The sequence below is a fragment of the Suncus etruscus genome, chromosome X (genome assembly GCF_024139225.1).
Source record: "Suncus etruscus isolate mSunEtr1 chromosome X, mSunEtr1.pri.cur, whole genome shotgun sequence".
Classification (NCBI taxonomy): domain Eukaryota; kingdom Metazoa; phylum Chordata; class Mammalia; order Eulipotyphla; family Soricidae; genus Suncus; species Suncus etruscus.
Genome location: NC_064868.1, coordinates 105,703,845 through 105,721,124, shown reverse-complemented (window position 1 = coordinate 105,721,124; position 17,280 = coordinate 105,703,845). Strand labels below are relative to the sequence as shown.

At 38.8% G+C, this 17,280-nt stretch overlaps 1 protein-coding gene across 1 annotated transcript in view; it reads right to left on the bottom strand.

Annotated features, from left to right (window-relative positions):
- The window catches only part of SMARCA1 (SWI/SNF related, matrix associated, actin dependent regulator of chromatin, subfamily a, member 1), a 100,876-nt gene that overhangs the window by 47,419 nt on the left and 36,177 nt on the right, over window positions 1–17,280 (bottom strand). The window contains exons 14-17 of the mRNA XM_049766655.1: window positions 16,930–17,082; window positions 14,337–14,469; window positions 13,367–13,515; window positions 11,552–11,671 (exon numbers count right to left, since the gene is read on the bottom strand). Of these exons, the coding sequence (XP_049622612.1) occupies window positions 11,552–11,671; window positions 13,367–13,515; window positions 14,337–14,469; window positions 16,930–17,082 (555 nt within the window). The remainder of the gene's footprint in view (window positions 1–11,551; window positions 11,672–13,366; window positions 13,516–14,336; window positions 14,470–16,929; window positions 17,083–17,280) is intronic.

Sequence of the window (17,280 nt, the reverse complement as noted above, 5' to 3'; positions counted from 1 at the left end):
GCGTGCCAGCCGGAGAGGGTTGAGTGACTCCCTTCCCCCAGGTGGGTGACTAGAAAGTCAAGTTGAGCGACCCGAACAGACGGGAGAGATAGGGCCAGCCATCTGGACTCGCAGGGGAACTAGAGCAGTCCACCTCCCTGGACCCTGGAGTGGACCAGGGACTCCCCAAGGGTGAGGACAGAGCATGAAGGGTTGGACTGAGGGAACCCTTCAAGGGAGGCGTGGAGGGGGCGGAGCTCCATTGACTCCCAGAGAAAGGAGGGGGGACTGAGAGCTAGGCTCAACAGCGCCAGTAACCATTGTGGCCAGGAGTGGAACTGCACCGCTGACAGAAATAAGGAGCAGAAAGGGACAAGACCCACAGCAGGAAGGCTGCACTCTAGGTAGCAAAGGGGAGGAGAAAGGGCTAGGCCCAACAAACTCACCCAACAGGCCCCTCTAGAAACACCTTCAGGAAGGGGACCAAAGCAGGCCAAAATTAGAAGCCAAAGCACTCCAAAATACACCATTAAATACAAAGAACAATGCGTAAAGCAAGGAAATCGCTAATAACTGGAGAAACCATGACAAACCCTATCAAATTTCCAAGTCCACCAAAGCGCACAGATCCACGGGAAGAAGACCTAAAAGCAGTCATGAGGAAGGAAATGCAAGAATTACTAAAAGAATTAAAAGAAACCCTAACAACCGAATATAAAAAATCCATGGACGAACGAATCAGCCAAATTAAAGAAGAAATGTCAAAGAACATGAGAGAGTCCATACAAAAAGAAGTGAAGGAATTAAAAGACAAGGTAACAAGCCTTACGAGCAGAAACACAGAGTTGGAGAAGCACATAGAAGAACTCGAAGGAAAACTGCAATCAAAAAAGGATCAAGAAACCAACAAAGAAATAAAAGGCAAAGCACTGGAAGGAAAAATCCAATATCTAATCAACAAGGACAAAAGAAACAATCTAAGAATTGTGGGTATACCAGAAGGGGAGGAAATAGGGAAGGGGGTAGAACAGGTAGTCGGGGAGATAATAACAGAGAACTTTCCCACCCTCTGGAAAGACAATTCAGGACAAATCCAAGAAGTCAAGAGAGTCCCTAATAAAGTAGACCCCAATAAACCCACACCAAGACACATAATAATCCAAATGGCAAAAAACAAAGAGAAAGAGGAACTCCTGAAAGCAATAAGGGAGAAAAAAAAACCTCAAGTACAAAGGAAAGGACATAAGAATCAAACCAGATCTCCCATTTGAAATAATTCAAGCAAGAAGACAGTGGAATGACATATTTAAACGACTGAATGAAAGAAATTTCCAACCCAGGGTCCAATACCCAGCAAAACTATCATTCATATGGGAGGGCAGACTAAAAACATTCTCAAACATGAATGAACTTGAACTATTTGTGCAAACTAAGCCGATCCTAAGCGACTTACTCAGAGAAGAATTACACAATCCAAACCCCCGATTGTAACAACAACCACTCCACACAATACAACTGTACAACAGTCCTCTCTATCAATAATTTCCCTAAATGTAAACGGACTAAACTCTCCAATTAAAAGACACATAGTAGAGAACTGGGTTAGGAAAAATAAACCGGACTTCTGCTGTCTGCAAGAAACACACCTACAGCTACAGGATAAGCACAGGCTTAGAATAAAAGGATGGAAAGTAATTATTCAGGCCAATGGAAAACAAAAAAGAGCAGGGACAGCCATTCTTATATCAGACCAAATTGTATTCAACCTCAAGAAAGTGATCAGAGACAAAGAGGGTCACTATTTACTGGTCAGGGGAACATTAGATCAAGAAACACTAACCCTGGTCAATATCTATGCACCTAATGTAGAGTCACCAAAATATGTGAGGCAACTACTGGCAAACCTGGAGAAACACATGAAGGGAATTGTGATAATAGTAGGGGACCTCAATACTCCACTATCACCACTGGACAGATCCTCCAAGCAGAAAAATAGCAAAGAAATAAGAGCTCTAAATGAAAAATTAGAAGATTTAGGGCTAATAGACTTATATAGAGCTCTCCATCCCCAGAAAGCAGAATACACATTCTTCTCAAACCCACATGGAACCTTCTCCAGAATAGACCATGTCTTAGGATACAAAGCCAACCTATGTAAGATCACAAAGGTAAGGATCATTAGAAGTACCATTTCAGATCACTATGCAACAGAGCTTAAAATTGATGTCAAGAAGAAGCAATGGAGGAAAACTAATACCTGGAGACTAAACAACATGCTGCTTAACAACAGCTGGATCAAAGAACAACTCAAGGAAGAAATAAAAAGATTCCTTGAGACAAATGACAATGAAGAGACAACATGTCAAAATCTATGGGACACAGCAAAAGCAGTAATTAGGGGGAAACTCATAGCAATACAGGCCTATGTCAAGAAACAGGAAAACAACAAAACCAACAGTTTAAAAGATCACCTCAAAGAATTGGAACAACAGCAACAGAGAAATCCAACCACAACCAGAAGGCAAGAAATAATAAAAACCAGAGCAGAAATAAACAACATCGAAACTAAGAAAACAATACAAAAAATCAATGAGACCAGGAGTTGGTTTTTCGAAAAAATAAACAAGATAGACAAACCATTGGCAAGACTCACCAAAAAAAAGAGGGAAAACACCCAAATCACTAGGATCACAAATGAAAGGGGAGAGATTACAACAGAACCCCAAGAAATACAACATATCATGAGATCATATTATGAACAACTATACTCAACTAGGCTAGAGAACCCAGTAGAAATCGACAGATTCTTGGACAAACACCCTCCTCCAAGACTGGAAAAGGAAGATCTAGAAAGTCTAAACAGACCAATCACTTCAGAGGAAACTGAAGAGGTAATTAAAAAACTCCCTAAGAACAAATGCCCAGGCCCAGATGGATTTACAGGTGAATTCTATCAAACATTTAAAGAAGACCTATTACCACTGTTCCAAAGGCTTTTCCAAACCATAGAAAAAACAGGAATCCTCCCCAACTCCTTTTATGAGGCTAATATCACACTCATTCCCAAAGAAGGCAAAGACACCACCAAAAAAGAAAACTACAGACCAATCTCACTAATGAACATAGATGCAAAGATACTCAACAAAATCTTAGCAAACCGAATCCAACACTTCATCAAAAAGATCATACATCACGACCAAGTGGGTTTTATCCCAGGAATGCAAGGTTGGTTCAACATACGCAAATCAATAAACATGATACATCACATCAACAACATGAAAGACAAAAACCACATGATCATATCAATCGATGCCGAGAAGGCATTTGACAAAATCCAACATCCTTTCATGTTAAAGACACTCAGCAAAATAGGGTTAGAGGGAACCTTCCTCAAGATAGTTACAGCTATTTATGAAAAGCCTACAGCCAACATTATACTTAATGGCGAGAAACTAGAAGCATTCCCACTAAGGTCAGGAACTAGGCAAGGCTGTCCACTCTCTCCACTCTTATTCAATATAACCTTAGAAGTCCTAGCAATAGCAATCCGACAAGAGAAGGGAATCAAAGGAATTCAAGTAGGGAAAGATGAACACAAGCTAGCTCTATTTGCCGACGATATGATGATATACATCAAAAACCCTAAAGAGTCCACAGTAAAACTCCTAGAAACAATCAACCAATACAGCAAAGTGGCTGGATACAAAGTCAATACACAAAAGACAGTAGCGTTTCTATATACAAACAATGAAGTTGAGGAGAGAGAGATTAAAAATACAATCCCATTTAAGATAGTATCAAAAAATATCAAGTATCTAGGAATAAACCTTACAAGAGAAGTGAAAGACCTTTACCAGGGAAACTTCAAAACACTTCAGAAAGAAATTGAAGAAGATCTAAAGAAATGGAAGAACATCCCATGCTCATGGATAGGTAGAATTAACATAGTCAAAATGACTATCTTACCCAAACTTCTATATAGATTTAATGCAATCCCTATCCAAATTCAGACACAATTCTTTAAAGAAATAGAACAATCAATCACAAAATTCATCTGGAACCACAAAAGATCAAGGATAGCCAAACACATACTGAAAAACAAGAAGCTGGGAGGCATCTCCTTACCTAACTTGAAACTATACTATAAAGCCATAGTAATTAAAACAGCATGGTACTGGAACAGAGACAGGAGCTCAGACCAGTGGATCAGAACAGAATTCCCAGACATAAACCCCCAGATATACAGCCAACTAATATTTGATAAAAGAGGCAAGAATCTGAAATGGAACAAAGAAAGCCTATTCAACAAATGGTGTTGGTACAACTGGAAAACCACATGTACGAAAGTGAAAATTGACCCATACCTCACTCCTTATACAAAAGTCAACTCAAAATGGATCAAAGACCTTGAAATCAGACCTGAATCTATAAAGTTTATCGAGAATAAAATAGGCAGAACACTCGAAGACCTATATATCAAAAAGGTCTTTGAGAATGGAGCACCAGTGGCAAGAACGTTAGCATCAAATATAAACAAATGGGACTACATCAAACTAAAAAGCTTCTGCATGGCAAAAGAAACCCTACTTAATACAAGAAGACAGCTAACAGAATGGGAAAAAATATTTTCACTTGACATATCAGATAAAGGGCTGATATCTAGAACATACAAAGCACTCAGAAAGCTGAGCCCCTCAAAACCAAATAAAGCCATAGAAAAATGGGGAAATGAAATGAATAGACACTTCTCTGAGGAAGACAGAAGGATGGCCAACAAACTCATGAAAACATGCTCACCTTCACTCATCATCAGGGAGATCCAAATCAAGACAACAATGAGATACCACCTTACACCAGTGAGGTTGGCTCACATCAAAAATAATGGAAACAACCTTTGTTGGCGAGGATGCGGTATGAAAGGAACTCTCATCCACTGCTGGTGGGAATGCCCCCTAGTCCAACATCTATGGAGAAAAGTCTGGAGAGTGCTCAAAGAACTCAGAATTGATCTGCCATTTGACCCAGCAATTGCTCTACTAGGCATATACCCACATGATGGAAGGACATTCATTCCAAAATATATATGCACCCCACTATTTATTGCAGCACTCAGTATAATAGCCAAATCTTGGAACCAACCTCGATGTCCAACAACAGATGAATGGATCATTAAGATGTGGTACATATACACAATGGAATATTACATGGCAGTCAGAAACGATACAATCACAGACTTTGCAGCAACATGGATGGACCTAGATCATGTTATGTTAAACGAAGTAAGTCAGAAGACAAAAGATAAACACAGAATGGTAGCACTATTCTGAAACACCTAGAACACATAGTTTATACACAACTAAATCCTATCAAATAACAGGGTAGAAACTCCGAACACTGTAATAGTCAGCATAGACGTGGGAGCAGTGTCCAAAATACATGAAAAAGGAACAACGCAAACTCTTGACTACACATTATACCACAAAGAAAACAGCAACAACAGAAACGGCAGCATAGAGAGAATAGGTATGTAATCAGACTTCTACAACAAAGGTCCACAATAATCCCTTAGAGTTCATATACAGGAACACAAGTATAGAACACCAAGGGAAATCACGGACTACAATGGCAACATACCATAACACTACCTTTTAATGCCTTTATCTTACTATACTTTAAATAACCTCTCAGCTTTTCTGCCCACAGGTGCCCTTGGATACAAAGGGCAGACAAACTAAGGTGGCAACTCGGGATACCACATGGGATACCATACCTTGCTTGCACTACGAGATGGCCACAAGAAAACTCTTTAACATACACTTTATCTTTAGGTAATACCTTCATTTAGGAATTGAAGCACGTGACCAGTCAGACCACTGAAGCAGTACCTGAGACGTACAGACTTAAACTACAGGCTCTATTCTTCGAACACATTCAATCAAACCAGCATTCCCTTGCTATTCTCTCCCCTCTTCTCACTACTTTTTTTTTCTTTTTTTCTTTTTCTTCTTCTATTCTGCTCATTACTTTTCTCCCTTTCTCCCCCCCTTTTCTCTCTAAGGTATTTTCTCTTTTCTCTCCCTTCAAACCCTTCCCATACACCTTCCCCTTTCCCCCCTCCGGAAATCCAACTATCCCCTCACCCCTCAATCCCATCCAGATCTCCCACCATATTAAAACTCTTCACCCCCAGTCCTTATTCTATTAGGCATCAAGATCGACCTCCTACCCAACGAACCAGTACCCAGCACCCAGGCGAGAGGACACCCAGATAAAACCACACCTCGTCTCCTGAAAGAAAAGACAGCCAACTCCCCTATGGACTCATGCTGCGAGGCCCTCCCGACCAACTCCCCCTAACGCGAACTGCTCCTTGAAACCGGGCCTAGATCCAAAAGTATCCCCAATGCAAGAACTCTTCCAAGACCCCCCTGCCGCAAATATTTACCAATCTGAAGAAGGTCAGGGGGTGGGTTAGGAAGATGCCTGGGAACCCACACACCACAAGAAAAACCCAAAAGACAATGGGAAAAACTGTACTTCCAACATAGGCATAAGACCTGTAATACACCACCTCTTTACCTGCCCTCCCCCAAATGTAAGGTAGTCTTTTGCACCACTTTGGTCCCATAAAAATTTCGCTAACTCATTTTATTTCTTTTTTTTTTAATTTATTTATTTATCTTTTTTTTTAATGTTTGTCCTTCATATATATTTGTGAGCACATACAGTTTCAATCCCCCCCCTTTTTTTTTCTTTCTTCGTTTTTTGGTAGGTGACCTGTGACTGTTATCCCATCAGTCCACCCACGAATACACAGACATTATAATGTAGCACCACTTCCCCCTACAAAGGCACACTAAATAAAGGGGAAATTTTACATTTAAAAAAAAAATAAAAGAGAGCTCTTATCTACTAGAGATAGGAACTCATAGTTATTTAAAATATAGGGATATCTCCTGCCTTGAAAATATGTCATGTGGAATCAAATTAGACCTCAGGTGATTAGATACCATTCATCCAGCCTTGAACCCTGGATCTCCGACATAGAAACGGCACAGCTCTCCACAACAGCTGCAGGAAACAAACTCCATCCAGGACGGCCTTAATACGACGAGACCAACAACAAGGCCCAGCTCTAACATGATATCCTGACAACGGGGAAAATGCGATCATCTTGACCTTAGAGCAGATTAGCCTACCTTACCAACTAACGACAAGACAAAACCAGAAGTCTTGGCTCCCTTTGGTAGGACAAAAACCCAAGATCGGGATTTACAGATGACTGGCTGCTTGATCCACGACCAGACTGTATACATCTTGGGACCAATAAATAAGCCCTAGTTTAGGGTTTGAACTATGACCTGCACAAGAATCATGATCCCCAGCCCCAAAGATCCGGCAGAGACAATTGTAACGGAATGGGGCTTTTGGGAGCACAAAGAAAGACGCTATCCTAGGTGCCACCCTAGGCTCAGTGCAAAGACCAAGATCATCAACCACAGAAGATGGGTTAAAATGACACTGAGGTAACAGAACCTCTAGAACCACAAAGACTGACTTCATCATAAGTCCCACCTCAGGATCTGTACAGATACTGAGACCTCTAAACACAGAGCAGAAGTCTTCCACACACCAAAGAAAAAAAAAAAAAGAAAGAAAAAAAAAAAAAACACCACCGGGAAAGTAAAGGATCCTGAGCAATGTCTAGAGTTGATCCCATGACAGTATGCTCCAAGGACGGAGAAATCCCATATCTCTTAGGCCAAGTGAATTCTTTTTCGAATGACCCCAATATTTACTGTGCCAGTGCAGGAGGGAAAAAAACAAAAATACAAAAAGCACAAAACCTTGGTTATTTTTTTGATATAAATATATATATTACCTTCATTTATTATTGTTATTATTATTTTTGATTTACCAATCTATTTTGGTCGATTTCTCTGTTTGGGTGTGATTATTGAAAGTGTAGTCCCCAATTATACTTATTTTTTTTATTTATTTATTTTTTTTTCTCTTCCTTTCTTCTCTTTCGTTATGTGCTATGCCATGTTTCTTAATTCAAGACCATGGCGTGATTTTTGTTTGTCTGTTTTAGTTTTATTTTTTTTCTACTTGTTTGTTTGTTTGTTTTGTCTGCTCTGTGTGGTGCTTATCGATATAGCTGGAGCCCTCACTGGATATTTGACACTTCTTTTGGTACTAGTGGAGTGTTTCACCTACTTTTTCTCCATCTCCCAGATTGATGATGAGAGCCTTTAGAAGGACTCCGCCCATTTCCGGGGTATTAGACTCTTACCCCAGTTTATTGCTTTTTTCTCCTTCAAACAAAACCACGCAACTTGAACTAGCTAGTCCTGACTCCAGATAGAGGGGGAAATAAGGGAGGCATCAGGACCAAACAGGTGCAAGACTACTAAGTAGTGGGTTAGATACAGAGGGGACCACATATTCTAGCCGCCCTGGGGTGAGGGAAAAGGAAAAGGGAGGTAGGATAGAAACGGAGGCGTAGGGATGACAATTTGGCGATGGGAATCCCCCCTGATTTTATGTAAATATGTACCTAAAATATTATTGTCAACAATATGTAAGCCACTATGATCAAAATAAAAATTTATATTAAAAAAAAATAATAAGATAAGTCATATACTGCAAGAAATTCCTTGCAAAGACCTGAATGATAAGAGACTGCTAACTATAATATATACAGAACCCTAAAATTCAACAATAAGAAAAGCAACATACTAATATAAAGAATGTAAAATGAAATTTCCATATGATTCCAAAATTATGCCTATGAAAACACTCACTGGAAAATTATGTATCTAAATCTATGTTCTTAGCAGCATTATTCACAGTTGTCATAATTCAAATGGAACCAGTTTAAATCTTTTTCAAGAGACAAATGAACTCCCTCGTATACAAGATCTAAAGATACATGATGGTAGAATTACAAATACCTTAAGATAATAGAAACAAAAAACAAGAATAGGTATTCAGCAGGAAACATGTAATGTGAAGAACTTGAGGCATAGGAAGCATTCAATCAGGAGGAAGGGGTGGTGCTGAAAAGTGGTAAAATGTTATATATAAAGTCCTATCCACAACAATATTGTTAACCGCAGTGCAAAACTTTAGATATATACGTTTTTTTAAAAAATATTTCTTGTAGAAGCAGACTGATAAGTGATAGGCGAATGGAGGGAAGGGGGCATTGATGGAGGTAAATAGATACTGCAGAAGGGGCTTGTGCTGAAACATTATAGACCTTAAGCCCAATTATAAATACATTTGCAATCATGATGACTAAGTTAAAAACTAAAAAAAAATTTATAAAAACATAACTGAAGTTTCCGACATAGTACAGAATGTAAGGCACCTGCTGGGCATGTAGCTGACCCAGGTTCAATCCGCAGCACCACATATAGTTCCCTGAGTCCCTACCCCAGGAATGACCACTGAGCGCAGAGCCAGGCCTTATGTGTGTTCCCAAAATAGAGAGAGTTGGATTAATGAAATTTTACAAGCTGTGATGAAAATATTAAAAGGAATACTAGTCTGCCATTTAAAAAGATGAAATGTGTCTTTGAGGACATAACGAATAAAATTATTTTGCTAAGTGAAAAATGTAAGGAAATATAAGACAATAATTGTATGATTTTATGCATGTTAAATATTAAATTACTAAAACAAAAAATCAGGAAAGAAACAAAACTAAACTAACTCCTCATCTCAGTAAAAATATGGTGGTTAACTGAAGGACTGAAGGATAAAAGGGAGGAGGCATGAGTGAGGGAGTCTTTTATGGAGGGATGTCACATGAACTTTTGTGGTAGATAATTTAACAAGTTACACATGTATAGATATAAGGAAACAGAGATTCCCCTACCCAATTTTTTCTACAGAAATGGGAGGATATTGAGGTCTGAAAATAAACCCCAGAAGTTCTATACTATTTCAAACCAGTAATTAAAAACAATTTAAAAAATAGTTCAAAAGACCAAGTGATGTTCAACATTGTGTCATCAAGAAAATGGAAATGGGGGCCGGGCGGTGGCGCTAAAGGTAAGGTGCCTGCCTTGCTTGCGCTAGCCTTGGACGGACCACGGTTCGATCCCCCGGTGTCCCATATGGTCCCCCAAGCCAGGAGCAACTTCTGAGCACGTAGCCAGGAGTAACCCCTGAGCGTTACTGGGTGTGGCCCAAAAACCAAAAAAAAAAAAAAAAAAAAAAAAGAAAATGGAAATGAGAATGAGATACCATTTTACATTAAATATAACAGCAAACATCCAGAACACTGAAAATAAGGAGCAACAAGAACTATTAGTAGTTTCCAGAAGAAATACTAAATAGCATGGACACTTGGAAAATACTTCGGTATTTTTGGTGGAAATGTTGCACTGGTGAAGGGGAGTGTTCTTTCTAGGACTGAAACCCAACTTCAAACATGTTTGTAATCATGGTGCTTAAATAAAGATATTATTTTAAAAAAAAACTAAATATATTGGGGCCAGAGAAGTAGCGCTAGAGATAAGGTGTCTGCCTTGCAAGTGCTAGCCTCCCCCGGCATTCCATATGGTCCCCCCAAGCCAGGGGCGATTTCTGAGCGCTAGCCAGGAGTAACCCGAGCATCAAATGAGTGTGGCCCGAAAAAAAACCTAAATATAATTTTAACATATCCACTAATGCACTCTATTACTTATACAAAGGATCTGAAGATCTACATCCATACAAAATCCTGCACATGAATGTTTCATACAAAATCCTGCACATGAATGTTTAGACAACTTTCTTCATAATTACAAAAACTTGGAAGTAACCAACTACCCTTTAACAGGTAAAAAAATAAACTGTGGTATATACAACAATAGAATATTACCAGAAAAAAAGAAGAAGAAATGCTCTACTAAACCAGGAAGAATTCTGGAGGAAAGTTATATCCTATTAACTCCATTTGATGGGTGAAAAAGCAGTGCCCATAGTAACAGAGTTGGTACTTCAGCTCAAAGTTCACAAATTCAAGCATAGTTCTTTCTATTCCAATGAGCTCTCTTATATGTATGACAAAAAGAAACATGGTGAGAGAATAGCAAATGGTCAAAGGCAACAGAACCTAATAACTGGCCTTCAGAACTGAGTTTACATATGGTCGTGGAAGGTGGGAGATACTGGTAGAGGTATGGTGTCAGAATGTTGAATGCATGAAACTCTTATCATTCACAAGATTGTGAAACATAGTGCCTAAAACTTTTTAAAAATACAAATAGTAGCAGCAGCAGGAAAAATGTTAATGCTGATAATAATCAAAATAATAAATCAGTGTAAGTACTTTCAACCTACATCAAATTTTCTCTGTTGAGGGTTTTATATAAGATAAGTGCAGCCTTATTTTGTTTTATAATTAAGTGTGAATAAAGTGCATTTCAAAATCTAGGTAATTGGGATTAAGTTACCTTTTGGACTGGAATTGAACTTGTAATGGTAAACTTAATTAGTAAGTGCATGCTGAATTTTAATGATATACCTTAAAACCATGCTGTTATGTAATTTTACTTCTATTAAAATAAATAATTACCTTCTGTTTTTCTCTATAATCTTCTCCTTCAAATTTGTACAAACTCTGTTCAGTATCCATTCTAAAATTTCTCAGAGAAGACTCTCCCATTTTCTGGAAGCGCTCATTCATTTCAGCAGTCTAAAGATGAATTGAAATGCCAAAATTATCGCTGATTGTTTTTAAAATATTTGTGCATTATTTTAAGTCAGAATTTGGAGCAGGGAATATGGCTCCAGCGAAAGAATGGAAGTTTCACACGTGTGAGACTCTAGATTCCACCCCAGACAGTGCATGCCTCACCCCTTTAGTAACCCCTGCACTACCTTACTCAAAGCACAACCAGGTCCCCAAAACACTACTAGGACTGAGCACCACTGACAGTCATCCAGGGACTTTAGGAGTCTCTGAGAGCTGCCAGGTTTCACCTGAAACTGCCAATCTTTTAATTTACAAGGGAAGAATGCTGGAATTGGATTGCAGGTTTTGCCTATGGTAGCCCAGGTTTGATCCCTAGCACTGCAAGGTTCCCCCAGGAATGGCTCCCAAAAACCATGTTGGAAATGATCCACACCTCATCCCCAGTTCCTCTGTGTGTGAACAAAAAATGTTAGCAATATGAACATCAAGTCTGAATAAAAAATTAACTTGCCCCAATTTTTTTAAATATGTAAAAATAGTTCTTCTGAAGTATTCTTACTTAGTACTTCCTTCAAATCTTTTCACTTTGAAGATGTAGCTATATTAGAATTCTATTGCATTATGTTAATAGGACAAACAGTTAATACTAAAACAAGGGCAAACTTGAATTAAAGGAACACATTTAGCATACCTATATAACACAAGACTGCTCAATATCACTTGTCAGCAGAGAAATGGAAATCAAAACCACAATAATAACACACAATAACCGCACATCTGTTAGAACAGCTAACTGAAAGGCAAAAATAAAAAGATTGGTGAGGACGTTGCTATGGATGTACATTAGTACAACCACTATAGAAAACAGTATGGAGGCTCAGCAAAAATTGAAGAAAGGGAGGAAGGGAGGGAGGGAGAGAGGGAAGTAGGGAGGAAGGGAGGGAGGGAAGAAGGGAGGGAGGAAGGAAGGAAGGAAGGAAGGAAGGAAGGAAGGAAGGAAGGAAGGAAGGAAGGAAGGAAGGAAGGAAGGAAGGAAGGAAGGAAGGAAGGAAGGAGGAGGGAAGGAAGGAGGGAAGGAGGGAAGGAGGGAAGGAAGGAAGGAAGGAAGGAAGGAAGGAAGGAAGGAAGGAAGGAAGGAAGGAAGGAAGGAAGGAGGGAGGGACGGAGGGAGGGACGGAGGGAAGGAGGGAAGGAGGGAAGGAGGGAGGAAGGAAGGAAGGAAGGAAGGAAGGAAGGAAGGAAGGAAGGAAGGAAGGAAGGAAGGAAGGAAGGAAGGAAGGAAGGAAGGAAGGAGGGAAGGAGGGAAGGAGAGAGGAAGGAAGGAAGGAAGGAAGGAAGGAAGGAAGGAAGGAAGGAAGGAAGGAAGGAAGGAAGGAAGGAAGGAAGGAAGGAAGGAAGGAAGGAAGGGGGAAGGAGGGAAGGAGAGAGGAAGGAAGGAAGGAAGGAAGGAAGGAAGGAAGGAAGGAAGGAAGGAAGGAAGGAAGGAAGGAAGGAAGGAAGGAAGGAAGGAAGGAAGGAAAAACAAACTCAGACCACAGAGCTTTGAGTTGCTAGATGCTGGATGAGTCATGGGAGGAAGAGTCATGGGAAGGCATGTAATATTGATCATTTTAAGTTGGCATGGTTTGATAAAATAAGTATGTGTGCTGCCTTTAAATGTATCCATCAGGAAAACAGAAAGCCATTTCAACTAACCTTTTTTTCCCCTCTTTCCAGGAGAGTTGTAATATCCTCATCTGTCAGCTCACTTTCTTTAGAAGCAAAAACATGGGTGGCTCCATGACGTATCATTTGTAGCATTTCCTCTTTTGCCAGCTTGTTAGACTGCTGGTCAATGAGTCTTCCTAATATAAAATATTTTTACATATGTAAATTAAATTAGAATGTATTTACTAATGTGCCAGAGAAAGTAAGTATAACACAATGTTTCTAATCAAATATTATGCCTCTAACTATAGGTAAAGTTCTGTAGCAAAATTAGTGACTAATAGAGTTATATTCCTTTTCTTCCCCAACAACCATGATTTGCTTCTACTATAGCATCTATGTTCAACAGGGATTTCCTTTGGTAGATTTCAGCCAAACCTCAGAAAAAAAATTTTATGTTCAAAATCCATATGAGACTGAATTACTCTGTATGGAATGGCAGGTTTTAACATCTTTAAGCAGCCATTTCATTTAATATATCAGTGGTTTGCAACTACTGTGCAAAAAGTTGAAAACAGCTGTACTAAAAGATCAAGGATTTCAAAGATTTGACATTCAGTGATAAGCTAGTTAAGTTCAACTACATGTGCCAGATATTGAATGACTTTATATAAGCCTTTATATTTAAAAAGATTTATTTTATTTGCTTTATTTAAGCACTGTGGTTACAAAATTGTTCATTGTTGGGTTTCAGTCACCTTCACCAGTGCATCTTCCTGTCACCCATGTCTCCTGTTTGCCTCCCACCCCACAACCTACCCATGACTTGCTCAAGGGCACTCAATTCGCATCTCTCCCTCTCTCTTTCTCTCCTTTTTGACACTGTGGTTTGTTAAATTAGCATTTTTTAAAAATCTGCTTTTTGGTTTGGAAATTTGACTTTTCATTAAAATTAAACTTCTTGTAAGAAAACTGGATTGTTGGGGGACCACCTAATTATATTTCCATGTGTAAATACCTTGCTGTATAACAATTGAATCAAGTCTCAGTTTTATCTCAGCTCTTTCTACAATCCTTTCTTCAACAGTGTTGTCGGTGATGAGACGGAACACACGTACTGGCTTCTTCTGACCAATACGATGTGCTCGATCCTATGAGAAAGAATGCTCATTTAAGACATTGGGTATTTTAATAAGCACCACCAGGTATGACCCCTGAGCATAGCTGAGTCTGACACAAATCCTGCCCTCCTTAAAAATTTACTGGGTATTCTAAACATGTATAGTATATAACCATTAAATGATATACATTCTAAAAATCAAATTAGTTCCTAATCTGTCTCTAAACCTGTTGATTTTGAAAGGAAGATGGTGACTATTAAAAACATCCCAAGATTCCTCCCTCCATCCTGAAAAAGAATTTTCAAATACTTTACCATGCCATTAAAGGAAAATTTTCAGGATAACAAGCACAGCCCTTTTAAGATTTATTTATTAAATAACTTTAGGCCACTCAATACAAAATGGTTCAAACTAGCAAGACGTTTTGTAACTGAGGGACAAAGTAGGGGCATCTAGGGCAGAAAAAGTCATATTTATCTCAGTATTAAGTAGTCCTCATGCTCAGTGAGAAAAAATTTATTGAAAATTAATGGAATATTGAGGCCGGAGGAATAGCACAGTGGTAGGGCGTTTGCCTTGAATGTGGCCTACCCGGGACGGACCCAGATTCGATACCCGGCATGCTACATGGTCCCCCCCCAAGCCTGCCAGGAGCAATTTCTGAGCACGGAGCCAGGACTAACCCCTGAGCACTGCCAGGTGTGGCCCAAAAACCTAAATAAATAAATAATAAACAAATGTTTAAAAAAAGAAAATTAATGGGATATTAATACTCTAACCATATACTCATCTAGAACTGGTCCTAAAGTTTAGAGATAGCAAATGTGACAAGTTCTGACAATATAAACACAGATAAAATTTGACGCTGCTACAGCAAATTGATGAAGGGTACTAGAAAAAAATCAAAAAATAATATTCAAAATAGTCCTTTATCTAAATATAAAGGCACTAAAATTCCAATAACACTATAAGTAGAACACTCAGAATGAGAATGCAATTTGTTACATATACTTAGAACTTTACACTCAACCCCAAGAAATCTTGAACGATTAGTTATACTTTTAACACTTTTAAAGAAATAAAGTACTGTCATCAATAGGTTTTCCAGCTTAGTAGCCCTATATTACTGGGCTTACTCATACAAAAAGCATTACAAAAGTTAAAACAATAATAATAATAATGGAACCACAGCAAATCATTCTGTAAATGCCCAACTGTCAATATTTTTCAACTCAGTTATAAAGATGGGCTTCTAATATACACTTCATTGGCATATGACTTTTCGTTACTTTCAGCTTCTTATGAAATTATCTTTATCGTGAACCATGAGTTATATTGAGAGAAATGATAACTCTAGGCCAATAAGCAACACCAGAAAAAAAGGAAAAAATCGAGTTCCCTAAAATTATAAACAAGAATAGAACAGGTTTTCATGGCGTCCTTGGTATTTTCCTAAAACGTCAACCTTTAGTACATTTCTTTCCTTATTTTTTTTTTGGTTTTTGAGCCACACCCAGTGATGCCCAAGGGTTACTCCTGGCTATGCTCTCAGAAATCCCTCCTGGCTTGGGGGACCATATGGGATGCCAGGGGATAGAACCACGGTCCATCCTAGGTTAGCAAGTGCAAGGCAGACACCCTACCACTTGCACCACATCTTCAGCCCCCTTTGGTACGTTTCTTACTTCATAATGCTAGTTACTTTATTTTAAAAGTAAAATCCTAGGGCCAGAGAGTTCAAAGGCTAGCCAGTGGTCCTCAAACTATGGCCTGCAGGCCACATATTGTATTTGTATCTGTTTTGTTTCTTCATTGCAAAATAAGATATGTGCAGTGTGCATAAGAATTCATTCATAAGTTTTGTTTTTACTATAGTCAGACCCTCCAATGGTCTGAGGGACAGTGAACTGGCCCCCTGTTTAAAAAGTTTGAGGACCCCTGGCTAGGCACTTGCCTTGCATACAGCCAACCTTGGGATTAATTCCCAGCCACAAATAGTTTCCCAAGTGCCACCAAGAATGATTCCTGAGTACAGAGCCAAGAGTAAGACCTGAGTCCCACCAGGTGTGGCCCATAAAAAAACAAACAAAAAATTAAAGTTCTACCTCTAAAAACTTCAATACAGTAGTTTGGATTTTATAACATTCAGTTCTTAAGCAAAACTAATGAGAGATTAACTTTGGACTCTATTCATTTAAACACATATGAGTGTTCTCACTAATTTTCAGACACATCTGAAAAATCTACATTTTGTTTCATGATAAATGCCAAAACTGAAGGTCAAGGAAGTGACTCAGGTTTGATATCTGCCACTGCCCAAGAAAAAACAAAACTGGTACACAAATGTTATATTTGAATTTGGGTGTTTCTTTTGTTTCAAAGCCTCCCAAAAGTGTTGTTGGCCTTTATATCAGAATTACCTTTGTGCCGTATAAATAACAATGTATTCTGAGCTAAGACAAATTTCTGATATCATTTAGATTTACTAACCATAGCTTGTAGATCAACCTGGGGGTTCCAGTCTGAATCATAGAGTATAACAACATCAGCACTTGCCAAATTAATTCCAAGTCCTCCAGCTCTGGTACTCAGCATAAAGATGAACTTGCTGCTATTAGGAGCATTGAAGGCCTCTATTGATTCCTTTTTTATTTCAACAGAGGAGATAAAGAGGAAAAAGAGAATTATATTACAGGATTTCTTAAGAAAACAAACACATTTAGCATGCATAATTAAAATCCCACTTTATAATATTCTCTCATTTTCAATATATAGACTGTACTGTGTGAACTGTCATAGATAGCACATTATATAAAGTATCTAATCTTAAAGACATATCAG